This window comes from Primulina eburnea, chromosome 18 (assembly GCF_022965805.1).
Source record: "Primulina eburnea isolate SZY01 chromosome 18, ASM2296580v1, whole genome shotgun sequence".
In the NCBI taxonomy this organism is placed as follows: Eukaryota; Viridiplantae; Streptophyta; class Magnoliopsida; order Lamiales; family Gesneriaceae; genus Primulina; species Primulina eburnea.
In genome coordinates this window covers 27,351,011-27,366,743 of record NC_133118.1, presented here as the reverse complement: position 1 = coordinate 27,366,743, position 15,733 = coordinate 27,351,011, and the positions used below count along the sequence as shown (strand labels likewise).

Below are 15,733 nucleotides of genomic sequence, written 5' to 3'. Positions count from 1 at the left end.
CTGGCTCAACCCTTGACTCCAGCCCCTCACCAGGACCCCAAGGCATGTCCCAAGCCCATGGCCCAGCCCTTTCCACCATTCCCTTAGTGTAGGACCGCACGCACCCCACACGAGGAAACAAGTTAAACTTTTGGAGTCACGGTTTCTGTGATATTCCAGCTTGTCCAAGCCCAGACCAAACCCCTCATAGACGTTCTTAGGACCTTGAACCATCCCTCAAGACTACGGTTAGGACCCCATGAAGCACCCATAGTCGAAGGATCCCCAATGCCGCCCTACCTTCCCTCTCGGCATTCACGCAATTTGCGTGCACGGCTGTGTAGCCCCTATCCAGCATCTCTTTTGATTTTTACCCTTCAAAACATACTCATTAGCATTTAGATCTACACTTGAATCCCTTGGTTTGCACCCCTCCTTCAAAAGTACTTATGAACTTTTCACACAAAATCAAATACATGCAATATTATGGATTGACTGTGCATAAAGAAAGGTTTGAAAACATGCCTTGATCGTTTGTGCTTATGAAATACGAGCGACGGCGCGACGAGAGACAAATGGGACACGAAACTTCCTCCTTCCTTTGGCTATAGTGGTCGACCACCCCTAAGATTTTAGTGTGCGTGTGTGCTAAAGGCGTAAGATGATTGTGAGGGGTGGGAGAGTATGCTAGGGTTTTATTTATTTTGCTAGATGGGCTTTAAGTTAGATTGAAGGCCCTAATTCTATTAATTAGTCAATACTAATCTAATCTCATTAAGGAGTTAATTTGTAACATCCGAAAATCAGTCCACGTAGACCGCATGCATGAAAATTATTAAATTGCTAATATATTCAAACTAGATGATTTTGGTGCATGAATGATATATTTGAGTGACTAAATGATTAATTGTGTAATTTTGATCGATTTCATAATTTAAGGATTTTCAGGGAATACCGGGGGTTGGTCGGGGATGGAGGACCGCAGAAAATTAAGGTGTTAAATAATTAAAAGCTAAGATTTTATTTTTAGTTAAGAAAATATTTATTTTAAATAATTTAAGAATTATTGCATTTTTATAGTCAAATTTAAATTAATTAGTGAGAGCAAGGAAATTATGTATTTTATAAAGGATTTTTTTTTGAAATAAATATTTTTAAATCTTTTAATTTGAGACCTAAAGATTTTATAAATCTTAATGAGCCTAAATTATTATTTATAAAACTAGGGTTAATTAAGTCCATTAATTAAGTGTTTAGGAAACCTTATTAATTTCTTTTTAAAAGAGACACACACACACACCAAAACACCTAAACACACACAAACACCCGAAACACACACCTACATTTTACGTGAATAGAAGAGAGAAAAGTGAAAGTGGTCGAGACTTGGAGTTCTTGGGTCAAGTGAAGTTTCAAATTTTCTTCTCCTTTTTTCGATTTTCTTCATTGTTCTTCCTTCCAACAACGATCACTCGACTCTTTTACATCCCAAGGAAGGGTAGAAATCGTCCTCCGTTCGTCACCGACGTTTCATCATTTCGGTATTCGTATTTCGAACGATTTAAACGCAAAGGCACGTTTCTAAACATTATTTTTGCACCATTCAAATCATAATATGTGTCTTTTATGTTTTAAAGCATGAAAATTATATTAGTCAAATTATTTGATGGTTGGATGAATATTTTTCATTGTTTTTGTGCTCGTTTGAGACGGTTATGATTTTAAATGACATGTTGCCATTATGGGACATTAAATATTTTACAAAGTGTCGTTTATGGGGTAAACAAATGCTGGATAGTAGCGAAGAAAATGTTTTGGGATGTTTTCATCGGCTAGGTTGTAGGGTGCGAAGGGGCTGGTCCGATAGGGTCTGTAGGGTCCATGAGGGTGGCTGGTGGTCTGGTCCAAGGTGGCTCGGGGGTGGCTCGAGAATTTTGGGTGCAATGGCTTGGTTTGGGAGAAAGAGGTTAAAAAATGGCTAGGGAGAAATAAGCGACTCGATGATATGAATCCTTGTACTAAAGAGGCAAACACGATTAATGAAATCACACCCTCTATTCAATAATGAATAAGGATCCGTATTGTAATGTCCCGATCTATTGAACCAGTATTGCGTGAAATCCACCATTAAACTACGAAAATATTAGCAATAAATAATCACAAGAAACAATCAACATTTCGAACAAACCTTCAAAGAACTCGCCCTTGACAATCCGTGTAAGAACAATTGAAAAACGCCACAAAGTAAAAACTTTGATAAGTTTAATTTATGATGCAAAGCAAGTAGCTTTTCTGTTGATTGAGAGAAAACTCGAGAACAATGAAATTCAATATTCAATAATCTGAAAAGCTGTGCAACATTCGTCCAAATATTGTTTACAAAATCAAAAAATAAGTTCCCAAATTATCTAGGACTCAAAATAAGTTAAATCTCTATTTTTCCGCAGGCAGAGCACTGCAGCATTGACCAAGTAGCGTCTAGGCGCTACTCTCACGCATAATTAGCGCCTAGGCGCTACAATTCGAGCGCGTAGGCGCTAGGCTACTGCTCCTAGCACTGCAGCGCTTCTTCCTGGGCACAGTGGCGCTCATCCACCCACATTAATCCACACTTAATAGCTTTCATTTGGCCTTCAAGCTCACTTCTATGCATCACGACTCCCTCGAGGCTTGGAACCTTGCTTGCAAACTCCTCTCGATTTCTTATGAATCCATTCAAGGCTTCCTTGTATCTAATCATTTGCCCCTCACCCCCCCCCCCCTCGTGTTTGGTCCTTTCGACAAATCTAAAAAATCACACGCTCTCTTTGGAGCTTGACCTACCATGATCGCATCACTCCAACCATGGTCTACCGAGGTCAAATCGTGGTTCACGGTTGTAGTTTAGGGATGAAAAGTTTACGTTTAAAATTTTGAAAGAAAATATTAATTTTTGGAGTTATTCGGGTTTAAATCGCTTTACGTCTTAATTAATAAGTTATTAAATAGGGAAGCTCAGGTTTTAAGTCTAAGAAAAATATTAGAAGTCAAATTTAATATTATATGATGGTTCGAGTCAAGAAAAGTAAGAAAAAGTCAAAATTGGGAAGTTCGAGGTCTAGGGTAAACTTCATTTTTAGTTCAAGAGGATTGACAGTGTCCCGAAAAATTATAATACATGCTAAATGATATGTTAAAATGTTTTTGATGAAAATATGATATTTTTATGATATATGAAAATGCTATACGATTTTTCCCGAAAAATTTTATTTTACGATTTTTGAAGGATACAATATTTTATAAATAAAAAGAAAAGAAAAATATTTTGAAATATGTGAATCAACTATGTCATAAAAGACCTGATTGGGGATATCGAGAGATTAAAAAACTCCAGAGGGAGCCCAACCATCGTATTTTCATATTTAGCTACGACCCAGTGAAGAGAGTTGTCGACACCCCGCCCCCAGGTATTTGGTATCGCTAGACTGATCCGTCAACCACATGATGATATGATAAAAGATATCACTTTCAAGAATCTAACTCCATCCAAAATTCTATACGATAATGAAAGGATTTATGATTTATGATTTATTATATGATTACAAGTTTTACACCAGCTTATTTTAAATAAAATTATGATTTTAAATGCATATGTCTATATACGTGTTATTTGATATTTCTGATTAGAATGTGCTGAGTCATTAGATTCATTAGGTTTGAATGGTTGCCGGGATGATTTTGAGGGAGGCGCTGACGCTTGAGTGGATCGGGTCCGGCAGTACACTCCCGATGGACTTTTATTTTCCTTATTAGCTTAAGATTGAAATTTTTAAAGTAAAGATTTTGAGGAGTATTTTATTATAGATTTGTGCTTTATTTTGAAGTTTAGTGCTCAGATTATTTAAAATTTGACGTACGATTTTGTGGGTGACAATTTATTGATTTTATGCATTTAAGATTTTTAAATATTAGTTTTTATGTTGGATGGTTTTGAAGTCAGAAGAAAATGTATTTTTTTTCCAAAAATTTCCTAGTATTTATTTAAATTTTAAAGTTAAAAGTAAGTGATGTTTCATAATTAAAACCATAATTAATCCACTAAAAGTCCAAAGAATATTTACAAATATTTGGTGCCACTTTTTCTGGTATAGTAAGTCCGAAATTAAACTTCTCATTTTCTAGCAAAAGTTCGTAACAGATTAAGTTCGTCCCTTACTATTTATAAATTCGCCACTTTCCTATTTTGGATCGCTAAACCTCGAGTTTATAATTCCTAAACTTTTAGAAATAGACATCTCATCAAAATCGTCCCCGGTTCTCTCGCCTTGGCCGTATAACGCGTATTTGAATGCAAAGGTTCACATTCATAACATTTGGTTAAATATTCATTAAATCATACCAATAATTAACATACCTTTAGACCATTTATTTAAATAGATTTGTAATTAATTTTCATGCATGCATGTGATTAGTGTTTTCGGGAGTTACATGCATGATTGGTCATCTCTATGCCCTTGCTATGAAACATAATACACAACATCATAGATGTTATTCTAAAACTTAAGCGTCTTTTATCCTTGTTTTTAGACGGTTGAATCGACGAGAACGAATTTAGAATATATTGTGTTTACAAATGAATTTTAAGATCGAAGTATGATTCATTTGTATTAAAGTATAACCAAGTTCTTTATCTTTGTCAATCGCATGAGTATATATATAAAGTAAAACGAGGCAATGATACGTAAATTATATTAAAATATAAACTGTTAATTACAAGTGAGTCAATAAAATCATTAACCAACCATTGGAGGACATCTATTCTAACATGATTATTGTGTTAATATCCATAATATCACTTCTAACATAGTTATTTAATAACAAGAAAACTTGGCACCACAAATTTTTTAACCATATATAGCCTAATTCTTGGAACTTGAACCCATCCATATTTTCATGGTGGATAACTTAAACAAGACCCTAATAGAAAATATATTAATCGACCAATAAATATTCTCCGAATCCTAAAAAGACAGATTACATGAATGGTAGGGCATGTTTTGTGGCTCTCAACTTTACCTCAATATAATTATAAATTTGCTTATATTCTAGGAAAGACATTTGTACAAAAAAAAAAGCAGGAAAATACAAAAAACTAAATGGCTCCAACATTCATTTGCAGAGTTCTCTTCTTTTTGTCATTCTTGGCATGCATTGCCAACGCACAGACGAAAGTATTCGACGTGAGGACGTTTGGTGCGAAAGCGAATGCAGATATAAGTCAGGTGTATACGCAAATATCGGATAACTAATAGATACTAAATTTGTATGAAAAAAATGAACGAATTGGTGATAAAGAGGACATAAAAATTGATTTTAATGCAGGCTTTATTGGCTGCTTGGAAGGAAGCATGTGCATCACCAACTCCAAGCACAGTTTGGATTCCAAAAGGGACATGGTTTTTGAAGCAAGCAAAATTGGTTGGACCTAATAAGGCTTCTATTGAGCTTAAGGTCGAAGGCGTTTTGAAAGCTCCTTTGGATCCAACTCAAATGCCTAACAAACAAGGGGAGTGGGTGACCATCAATTATCTCGATAATTTCACTCTTTCAGGCGGCGGAGTCTTTGACGGCCAAGGACATGAAGCCTGGAAGAGGAATGACTGTCACAAGAACCAAAACTGCGTCAAACTTCCATTGGTGAGATCAGGGACGTAGCCCAAAAAAGTTTCGATGGGCTAAAAATTTGTGGGATAAAATATGGGCTAAAATTTGTAATATACTCAATGTTATTTTATTTTTTAAATTTGTTGGCTAAAATTATGGGCTAAAATGGTCAAAATTATTTTTAAAAAACTCAATCCATATTTTTAAATAAGCCCAAAAATCAAGCCTGGGCTGGAGCCCACCCAGCCTTTGGGGTGGCTCCGTCTCTGGGTGAGATGCAGGGGCGGAGCCAGAAATATGGCTCTGCTCGGGCTAGAATTTTAAATTCTAGAATCTTCTAATATTTTAAATTGATCTACCCGGGCTAATATCATATTATTCAAAATTTATACAAAATTTACATAAAAATTTAAAAACAAAACGGGCCACCAGGGCTAAAGATAGAAACTGGATAAAAAATTACTATTCCGGTTTTGATGGCTCTTATTCAGTGTCTTTAGGGCTTATGAACATCACAGAGAGGATACATTGTTCAACAAGTTTTTCTGAATGCATACAGAACTTGAGCTTCAACTTCATCACCAACTCAACCATCCGCGACGTGACCACCAAAGACAGCAAGAACTTCCACGTAAACGTGATAGGCTGCTACAACGTCACGTTCCTCCGCTTCACGATTTCTGCACCCGGAGACAGCCCAAATACCGACGGCATCCATATAGCACGTTCCAAACTGGTGAACGTCACCGACTCGGTTATAAAAACCGGAGACGATTGTGTGTCAATAGGTGATGGAACCGAGCAAGTCCACATCCAAAACGTGATCTGTGGGCCCGGTCATGGTATCAGCGTCGGAAGCTTGGGCAAGTTCACGACTGAGAAGGATGTTGTGGGGATCTACGTCAAGAACTGCACCTTCCTCGGCACGCAGAACGGGGTTAGGATCAAAACTTGGCCATCGGCTCCTGCCACTTTGAAGGTCACCAATCTGCAATTCGAAGATCTTATCATGACCAACGTTACGTACCCGATTGTCATAGATCAAGAATATTGCCCACACAACCTGTGCAAACTCGACGTACGTAATTCATCTCATGCCATCGCCAACTTATTTAACAAACGCGCATCACGCTAAAATTCACTTTTTCTTTCATTGATTATATACAGACCCCATCCCTCGTTAAGATCAGCAACGTAAAAATCGACAAAATCAAGGGCACGACAAATGATCCTGTCGCGGTGAAACTTATCTGCAGCAGGAATAAGCCTTGTGAAAATGTTCAGGTGGGTAACATCGATCTTACATACGACGGAAGACTCGGCCCTATCACCACCAAGTGTAGCAACGTAAAGCCTAGCTTGACCGGCAAACAGAATCCACCCTTGTGCGTCCCTGCTTCTGCTGCTGCTAAGCAATCTGCTTAATTATTTTCTCACAGCACAAGAATATGGCGACAACCTTTGTCTGTGTATTTTTAGTTTCAAAACAATTTTTGGACACAGATGTTAGGATTGTCAACAATGTATTTTTATATTTCACGTGGCATATTTTTTCTCGTAATTTTATGTATTTTGTAATACTGATCAGAAACTTCTCGATTTGAAACGAAACCTTATATTATCTGTTTTTTGTTTTCCGAACCACCATTCTTACAAACGAAACCTTATATTATCTGTTTTTTGTTTTCCGAACCACCATTCTTACAGTTTTAGTCACTCCCTTACATTCTCAATATACTTCCAATACTGAATTTTTTTTTTACATGAATTCTTAAACGTATACATGCCTAAATTAAGGATTTCTAAAGGTTTGTGTTGTTGGATCAATTTATTTATATGAGCTTATATGTGAATAATTATGTGTTGTGGGTTGTTTAAGTTATGAGCAAAAATAAAGTGATCAACTAAGGGTTTCAGGTTATTGGGCTTTAAGGTATCTAATAGGTTGTGGGCCTTTAATGTATAGAGACATAAGTGTAATTTATGTTTTTATGATGAGTTAAAACAACAATATCAAAAAATAATCATAAATATTATATATATGGGTCATGGTCCCTATATCTCGGGTCATCATTTTCCATATTCTCTTCCCCATTAAGAAAATAGTTTAGAAGAGAAAACTAAATGTTTCTCTCAAGGAAAGAGCGCGTAGATCTTGAAGATAAAGTCATGTTCTAAAGAATTCAGAAATATGGCTTCAGATACACTTTCGCTTAAGTTTTCGAGTCAAATTCTTAATGATTTAGCATGATAGATTCTGCGTTTTATGGGTTTCCCCAAAAAGTTATATCATAGCCACTCATGCTTGAATCATTGAGATTTGTTTAAAGTTTTGGATATTATTTGGATCTAGATGTGGAAAAGAAAATTTTGTTCAAAACTAATTTTGATATGGTTTCAGATTAAACATCCACTACTCGTTTTTTTTAAATGTACTAGAAATTTTTTTTTCTTTCTAATTCATTCGGCCAAAACACTAACCATTTAAAATATGAATATGTTGCACCATTTAAAATCAACCCACCAACTGTTATTTGAAAATAAAAAAGAAACTACTTCAAAACATAAATCGTAAAACGTCAACCAAGCTAAACTAACATTATTTCGAATTTAAACTTAACTATAATATCCTCTCAAAACCTCTCAAAAGTATCGTAAGCAATAAAATCTTAAAAGTAACTTAAATCATTAGCATAAGTCATAACCATAAGTGCAGAAAACTAGCGACGATCCTCGGGTTGTGTCCACCTTCAGTCCAGCTAGATCAACCATCAAGACCTCCATTAACATCGATCTCATGCTCACCTGCATCGATCATACATAGTAAGTCTATTGACTCAGCAAAACTTAACCATGATAACAATTATTAATAAATATACATTTACATGCAAAAATGAAAATAATTTTGCTTATAATATATTTTCATGAAGATGCATAGCTTAAACATTTTTCCTTCCATCATATACATTCAACTTTTTTATCATATACGTGAATGTTTTCCTTTTATTGAATTTGGATCGTTAATTGTGACTTTCGTATCAGCTGAAGGTCGATAGATCCTAAAATATATCGTATCATCATATTAGTATCATCAACATCAGCGACACTCTCACCCGTCAACTGAGTCTTAGCTTACATATCATTGTATCATCATAATCATCGTATCGCCGTATTAGTCGCAATTTCACTTCACCATTTTCAACTTTTTATATTTCCATCACTTATAAAAATTCAAGCATATATATATATATCATTTTCTTTGTATTTTATTATATATTTGGAATATTCAAAGAGCGAAATCAAGTTTCTCAAACCCAATAATAGGTACATCGTATGTCAAAATAAGTATTTACTCTTATTCCATGATAATTGAGAAACAATATTTTTTAAAAATAATATTTTAGATGGAGAAGACACATGTAATTTTTGTGGATAAAATAATATATTTATTTAAATAATAAAAGGAAAAAATATAAATTTGGGTTTGTAAGGAGTTAAAACTAAAATTATAGCATTGTCAGATACTGCTTCTTAAAAAAATTTGGTTAGGCACTCAATCTTAATTCAAACATTGACAAAGAGATTGTAACGTCCAAAAGTCAATCCACGTAAATCGCATTCATGCAAATGTGTTAAATCTCTTAATTGTTTTATTTAATTGATTTTAAATGCTTACTTGATGTATATTATATGATTATAGGTCTAATTGTATGATTAAATGATTAGATTACATGATTTCATCAGAATTAAAGATTTTATTTAAATATTCGATAATAGGCTGGGGAAAGGAGATCGGGGACGACCAAAATAATTTTTTTCCAATAAATGTTTTCAAGGCTTATTAATATGATTATTTTTTTTTATAAAAATAGTAGAGTCCAAATTATTTTACGAGATGAGCTCGATTTATCCAGGAAGCCGGTTTTGGGCAAAAGAGAGACTTTTAAAGGACCAAAAGTATTATTTTTGAAAACTAATTTTTGTAAACTTTTATTTTGCAATTAAATATTCATTATTGGGCCTAATTTATCAAGATTAGAAGTCTCAATTATCCCTAAACGAAAATGTCCAAAACCCAAGCCCATTAACATGAAAATTTCAAATCTATAAAATAGAAACCTAGGGTCTTCATTAAGCTCATCCTGCCTAAAACACACACACACACAACACATCCATACTTTAGAAATATTTAATGAGGAAAAACAAGGAGACTTCGTCGCCTGTTCATCTCCCTTTGCAACCCACGCCGACAATCGCATATTCGAGTGTTCTAAAACGCAAAGGCATGCTTCTAATCTTTATTTATACACCATTCAAATCATATTATGCATGATTGATGTATTTTAACATGAAAATTATTTGAGTACAAATCATTTATCGTTTGGATGATTATTTTAAACTTTCACTAGTACAAAAAAGGCAAAAGACAACAGTGAAAAACCGTTGTCGTAGGTCAAATAAAAACGTTGTTAAAGCCTCTGTGGTTAAAGGGTGCGCTCAAAGACAACGGTAAAAAACTGTTGTCGTAGACATCAAAGACAACAGTGAAACACCGTTGTCGTAGGTCTTGTAAACCGTTGTTAAAGGCCATGTGGTTAAAGGGTGCTCTCAAAGACAACGGTTTTTAACTGTTGTCGTAGACGTCTAAATACGACGGAGAAAAACCGTTGTCGTAACATTAAAAAATCGTTGTAAAACTAACTTTTGCGACAGCTTTTCTAGAAAAACCGTCGCTAGTCATATAATTTCCGTCGCTAATTTGCGACGGTTTTTTTTCTGTCGCTAATTAGAATTAGCGACGGTTTTTTATTCTGTCGCTAATTAGCGACGCTTTGTAGTATAGTTTTTGTCGCTAATTAGCGACGGTTTGTCATATAATTTCCGAAGCTATTTTTTCCGTAAAATTAAAAAGTTAGGGTTATAATTTAACAAACCTAACAAAAAAACCTTACAATCTTACTAAATTAATAATATTTATAATCTTTAACACTTACAATTAAAGTGAGATGAAAATCGTGAAAAAGAGAAGAATTTGGTAAGTGAAACGAAAATCGTGAAAGAGAGAAGACTTTGATATGGGAACAAAAAGACCAAGGATGCAGATATTTATAGACACTGTCCGACGGTTTTTGTATAAACCGTCGCTAGTAGCGACGAGTGTAGTAAATATGTCGCTATTAGCGACGGCTAGTTAAACCGTTGCGGTTAGCGACCGTTATTTATATAACCGTCGCACATATTAACTTAACAACGGTTATTTCATCGCTAATTTTAAAAATGAAGCGGCGGTTTTTTAAAACGTCACAAATTTAAAAATGCGACAGTTATGCACCGTCGCTAATTTAAAATTGCGACAGTTGTACAGAAACTGTCGCTAAATATAGCGACGGTCTTTCTTAAACCCGTCGTTGATTTGGTTTTATAAAAACCGTCGCTACATTTAGCGACGGTTTTTTTAAAACCGTCGCTAAATATTAATCGATTTTTTTTAAAAAAAATTACAAACTACGACAACGTTTTTGAAAAAACGTTGTTGAAGCCCAAAAAAATCATCCAAAAGACAACGGTTTTTAAAAACCGTTGTTGTAGCCTATAAAAAAACGCTTATAGACAATGGTTTGTTCAAACGTTGTAGCAAAAAAAAAAAAAGCTCCTAGACAACAGTTTTTAAAAATCGTTGTTATAGCCCAAAAAAAAGCGCTCGTAGACAACGGTTTTTGTTAAAATCGTTGTTAAAAGAAAAAAGAGCCGTCGTATGAGTGTTGTTGATTTGTGTTTTTCTTGTAGTGGATTTTGAATATTTTACGCTTGTTAGAAATATGTTATGAATTACAAGGACACGCTGCCAATATAATATGTTAAAGGGCTAGGAAAAGAGCCGCTAGGGAACAAGACGAAAGCTGGAACCGAACTTGGATGAGGGAGGAAGAGTCCTAGGGATCTAGGGTTTTCTCTTTGGCAAGGGCACGGCTAGGCGGAGCAGCGCACCAGGGTCAGGACAGGGCTTGGTTAGGGCCTGGGCAGGCTGCAACCAGACGGACAGGAAGGGCTAGGGTAGCTAGGACGGGGGTTGGCTCGCCTTGCCCGTATACCGCGTATTTGAATGCAAAAGTTCACATTCATAACATTTGGTTAAATATTCATTAAATCATACCAATAATTAACATACCTTTAGACCATTTATTTAAATAGATTTGTAATTAATTTTCATGCATGCATGTGATTAGTGTTTTCGGGTTTTCGGGAGTTACATGCATGATTGGACATCTCTATGCCCTTACTATGAAACATAATACACAACATCATAGATGTTATTCTCAAACTTAAGCGTCCTTTATCCTTGTTTTTAGACGGTTGAATCGACTAGAATGAATTTAGAATATATAGCGTTTACAAATGAATTTTAAGATCGAAGTATGATTCATTTGTATTAAAGTATAACCAAGGTCTTTATCTTTGTCAATCGCATGATTATATAGATAAAGTAAAACGAGGCCATGAAACGTAAATTATATTAAAATTTAAACTGTTAATTACAAGTGAGTCAATAAATTCATTAGCCAACCATTGTCTTATAAGACATCTATTCTAACATGATTATTGTGTTAATATCCATAATATCACTTCTAACATAGTTATTCAAGAACAAGAAAACTTGGCACCACAAAATTTTTAACCATATATAGCCTAATTCTTGGAACTTGAACCCATCCATATTTTCTTGGTGGATAAATTAAACAAGACCCTAATAGAAAATATATTAATCGACCAATAAATATTCTCAGAATCGCAAAATGACAGATTACATGAATGGTAGGGCATGTTTTGTGGCTCTCAACTTTACCTCAATATAATTATAAATTTGCTTATATTCTAGGAAAGACATATTTGTACAAAAAAAGCAGGAAAATACAAAAAAAAAACTAAATGGCTCCAACATTCATTTGCAGAGTTCTCTTCTTTTTGTCATTCTTGGCATGCATTGCCAACGCACAGACGAAAGTATTCGACGTGAGGACGTTTGGTGCGAAAGCGAATGCAGATATAAGTCAGGTGTATACGCGAATATCAGATAACTAATAAATACTAAATTTGTATAAAAAAAAATGAACGAATTGGTGATAAAGAGGACATAAAAAATTGATTTTAATGCAGGCTTTATTGGCTGCTTGGAAGGAAGCATGTGCATCACCAACTCCAAGCACAGTTTGGATTCCAAAAGGGACATGGTTTTTGAAGCAAGCAAAATTGGTTGGACCTAATAAGGCTTCTATTGAGCTTAAGGTCGAAGGCGTTTTGAAAGCTCCTTTGGATCCAACTCAAATGCCAAACAAACAAGGGGAGTGGGTGACCATCAATTATCTCGATAATTTCACTCTTTCAGGCGGCGGAGTCTTTGACGGCCAAGGACATGAAGCCTGGAAGAGGAATGACTGTCACAAGAACCAAAACTGCGTCAAACTTCCATTGGTGAGATGCAGGGGCGGAGCCAGAAATATGGCTTTGCCCGGACTAGAATTTTAAATTCTAGAATCTTCTAATATTTTAAATTGTATTATTCCAAAATTTATACAAAATTTACATATAAATTTTTTTTAAAAAAACGGGCCACCCGAGCTAAAGATATAAACTGGATAAAAAATTACTATCCCGGTTTTGATGGCTCTTATTCAGTGTCTTTAGGGCTTATGAACATCACAGAGAGGATACATTGTTCAACAAGTTTTTCTGAATGCATACAGAACTTGAGCTTCAACTTCATCACCAACTCAACCATCCGCGACGTGACCACCAAAGACAGCAAGAACTTCCACGTAAACGTGATAGGCTGCTACAACGTCACGTTCCTCCGCTTCACGATTTCTGCACCCGGTGATAGCCCAAATACCGACGGCATCCATATAGCACGTTCCAAACTGGTGAACGTCACCGACTCAATTATAAAAACCGGAGACGATTGTGTGTCAATAGGTGATGGAACCGAGCAAGTCCACATCCAAAACGTGATCTGTGGGCCCGGTCATGGTATCAGCGTCGGAAGCTTGGGCAAGTTCACAACTGAAAAGGATGTTGTGGGGATCTACGTCAAGAACTGCACCTTCCTCGGCACGCAGAACGGGGTTAGGATCAAAACTTGGCCATCGGCTCCTGCCACTTTGCAGGTCACCAATCTGCAATTCGAAGATCTTATCATGACCAACGTTACGTACCCGATTGTCATAGATCAAGAATATTGCCCACACAACCTGTGCAAACTCGACGTACGTAATTCATCTCATGCCATTGCCAACTTATTTAACAAACGCGCATCACGCTAAAATTCACTTTTTCTTTCATTGATTATATACAGACCCCATCCCTCGTTAAGATCAGCAACGTAAAAATCGACAAAATTAAGGGCACGACAAATGATCCTGTCGCGGTGAAACTTATCTGCAGCAGGAATAAGCCTTGTGAAAATGTTCAGGTGGGCAACATTGATCTTACATACGACGGAAGACTCGGCCCTATCACCACCAAGTGTAGCAACGTAAAGCCTAGCTTGACCGGCAAACAGAATCCACCCTTGTGCGTCCCTGCTTCTGCTGCTGCTAAGCAATCTGCTTAATTATTTTCTCACAGCACAAGAATATGGCGACAACCTTTTTCTGTGTATTTTTAGTTTCAAAACAATTTTTGGACACAGATGTTAGGATTGTCAACAATGTATTTTTATATTTCACGTGGCATATTTTTTCTCGTAATTTTATGTATTTTGTAATACTGATCAGAAACTTCTCGATTTGAAACGAAACCTTATATTATCTGTTTTTTGTTTTCCGAACCACCATTCTTACAGTTTTAGTCACTCCCTTACATTCTCTATATACTTACAGTACTGATTTTTTTTTTTTACATGAATTCTTAAACGTATACATGCCTAAATTAAGGATTTCTAAAGGTTTGTGTTGTTGGATCAATTTATTTATATGGGCTTATATGTGAATGATTATGTGTTGTGGGTTGTTTAAGTTAAGCACAAAAATAAAGTGATCAACTAAGGGTTTCAGGTTATTGTGCTTTCAGGTATCTAATAGGTTGTGGGCCTTTAATGTATAGAGAAATAAGTGTAATTTCTGTTTTTATGATGAGCTAAAACAGTAATTACAGAAAATAATCATAAATATTATCTATATATATGAGTCATGGTCCCTAGATCTTGGGTTATCATGTTCCATATTCTCTTCCCCATTAAGAAAATAGTTTAGAAGAGAAAACTAAACGTTTCTCTCAAGGAAAGAGCGTGTAGATCTGGAAGATCAAGTCATGTTCTAAAAAATTCAGAAATATGGCTTCAGATACACTTTCGCTTAAGTTTTCGAGTCAAATTCTTAATGATTTAGCATGATAGATTCTGCGGTTATGGGTTTCCCCAACAAGTTATATCAGAGTCACCATGCTTGAATCATTGAGATTTGTTTAAAGTTTTGGATATCATTTGGATCTAGATTTGGAAAAGAAAATTTTGTTCAAAACTAATTTTGATATGGTTTCAGATGAAACATCCACTACTCGTTTTTTTTTAATGTGCTAGAAATTTTTTTTTTCTTTCTAATTCATTCGGCCAAAACACTAACTATTTAAATTATGAATATTTTGCACCATTTAAAATCAACCCACCAACTGTTATTTGAAAATAAAAAAGAAAGTACTTCAAAACATAAATCGTAAAACGTCAACCAACATAAACTAACATTATTTCGAATATAAACTTAACTATAATATCATCTCAAAACCTCTCAAAAGTATCATAAGCAATAAAATCTTAAAAGTAACTTAAATCATTAGCATAAGTCATAACCATAAGTGCAGAAAACTAGCGACTGTCCTCGGGTTGTGTCCATCTTCAGTCCAGCTAGATCAACCATCAAGACCTCCATTAACATCGATCTCATGCTCACCTGCATCGATCAGACATATAAGTCTATTGACTCAGCAAAACTTAACCATGATAACAAGTATTAATAAATATACATTCACATGCAAAAATGAAAATAATTTTGCTTAAAATATATTTTCATGAAGATGCATAGCTTAAACATTTTTCCTTCCATCATATACATTCAACTTT

At 35.2% G+C, this 15,733-nt stretch overlaps 2 protein-coding genes across 2 annotated transcripts; both read left to right on the top strand.

Moving 5' to 3' along the window:
• The first annotated feature begins 5,065 nt into the window (after positions 1–5,065).
• LOC140818969 (polygalacturonase-like) lies at positions 5,066–7,250 on the top strand. The gene is made up of 4 exons (XM_073178941.1): positions 5,066–5,240; positions 5,341–5,655; positions 6,182–6,700; positions 6,790–7,250. Exons 1-4 carry the CDS (start codon positions 5,115–5,117, stop codon positions 7,045–7,047), a joined length of 1,218 nt encoding a protein of 405 aa, XP_073035042.1. The 5' UTR covers positions 5,066–5,114; the 3' UTR covers positions 7,048–7,250.
• Positions 7,251–12,508: 5,258 nt separating this feature from the next.
• On the top strand, positions 12,509–14,426 carry LOC140819756 (polygalacturonase-like). Its single transcript, XM_073179946.1, has 4 exons — positions 12,509–12,675; positions 12,778–13,092; positions 13,365–13,883; positions 13,973–14,426. The coding sequence occupies exons 1-4, from the start codon at positions 12,550–12,552 to the stop codon at positions 14,228–14,230; spliced, it is 1,218 nt and encodes a 405-aa protein (XP_073036047.1). The 5' UTR covers positions 12,509–12,549; the 3' UTR covers positions 14,231–14,426.
• Positions 14,427–15,733: the final 1,307 nt, after the last annotated feature.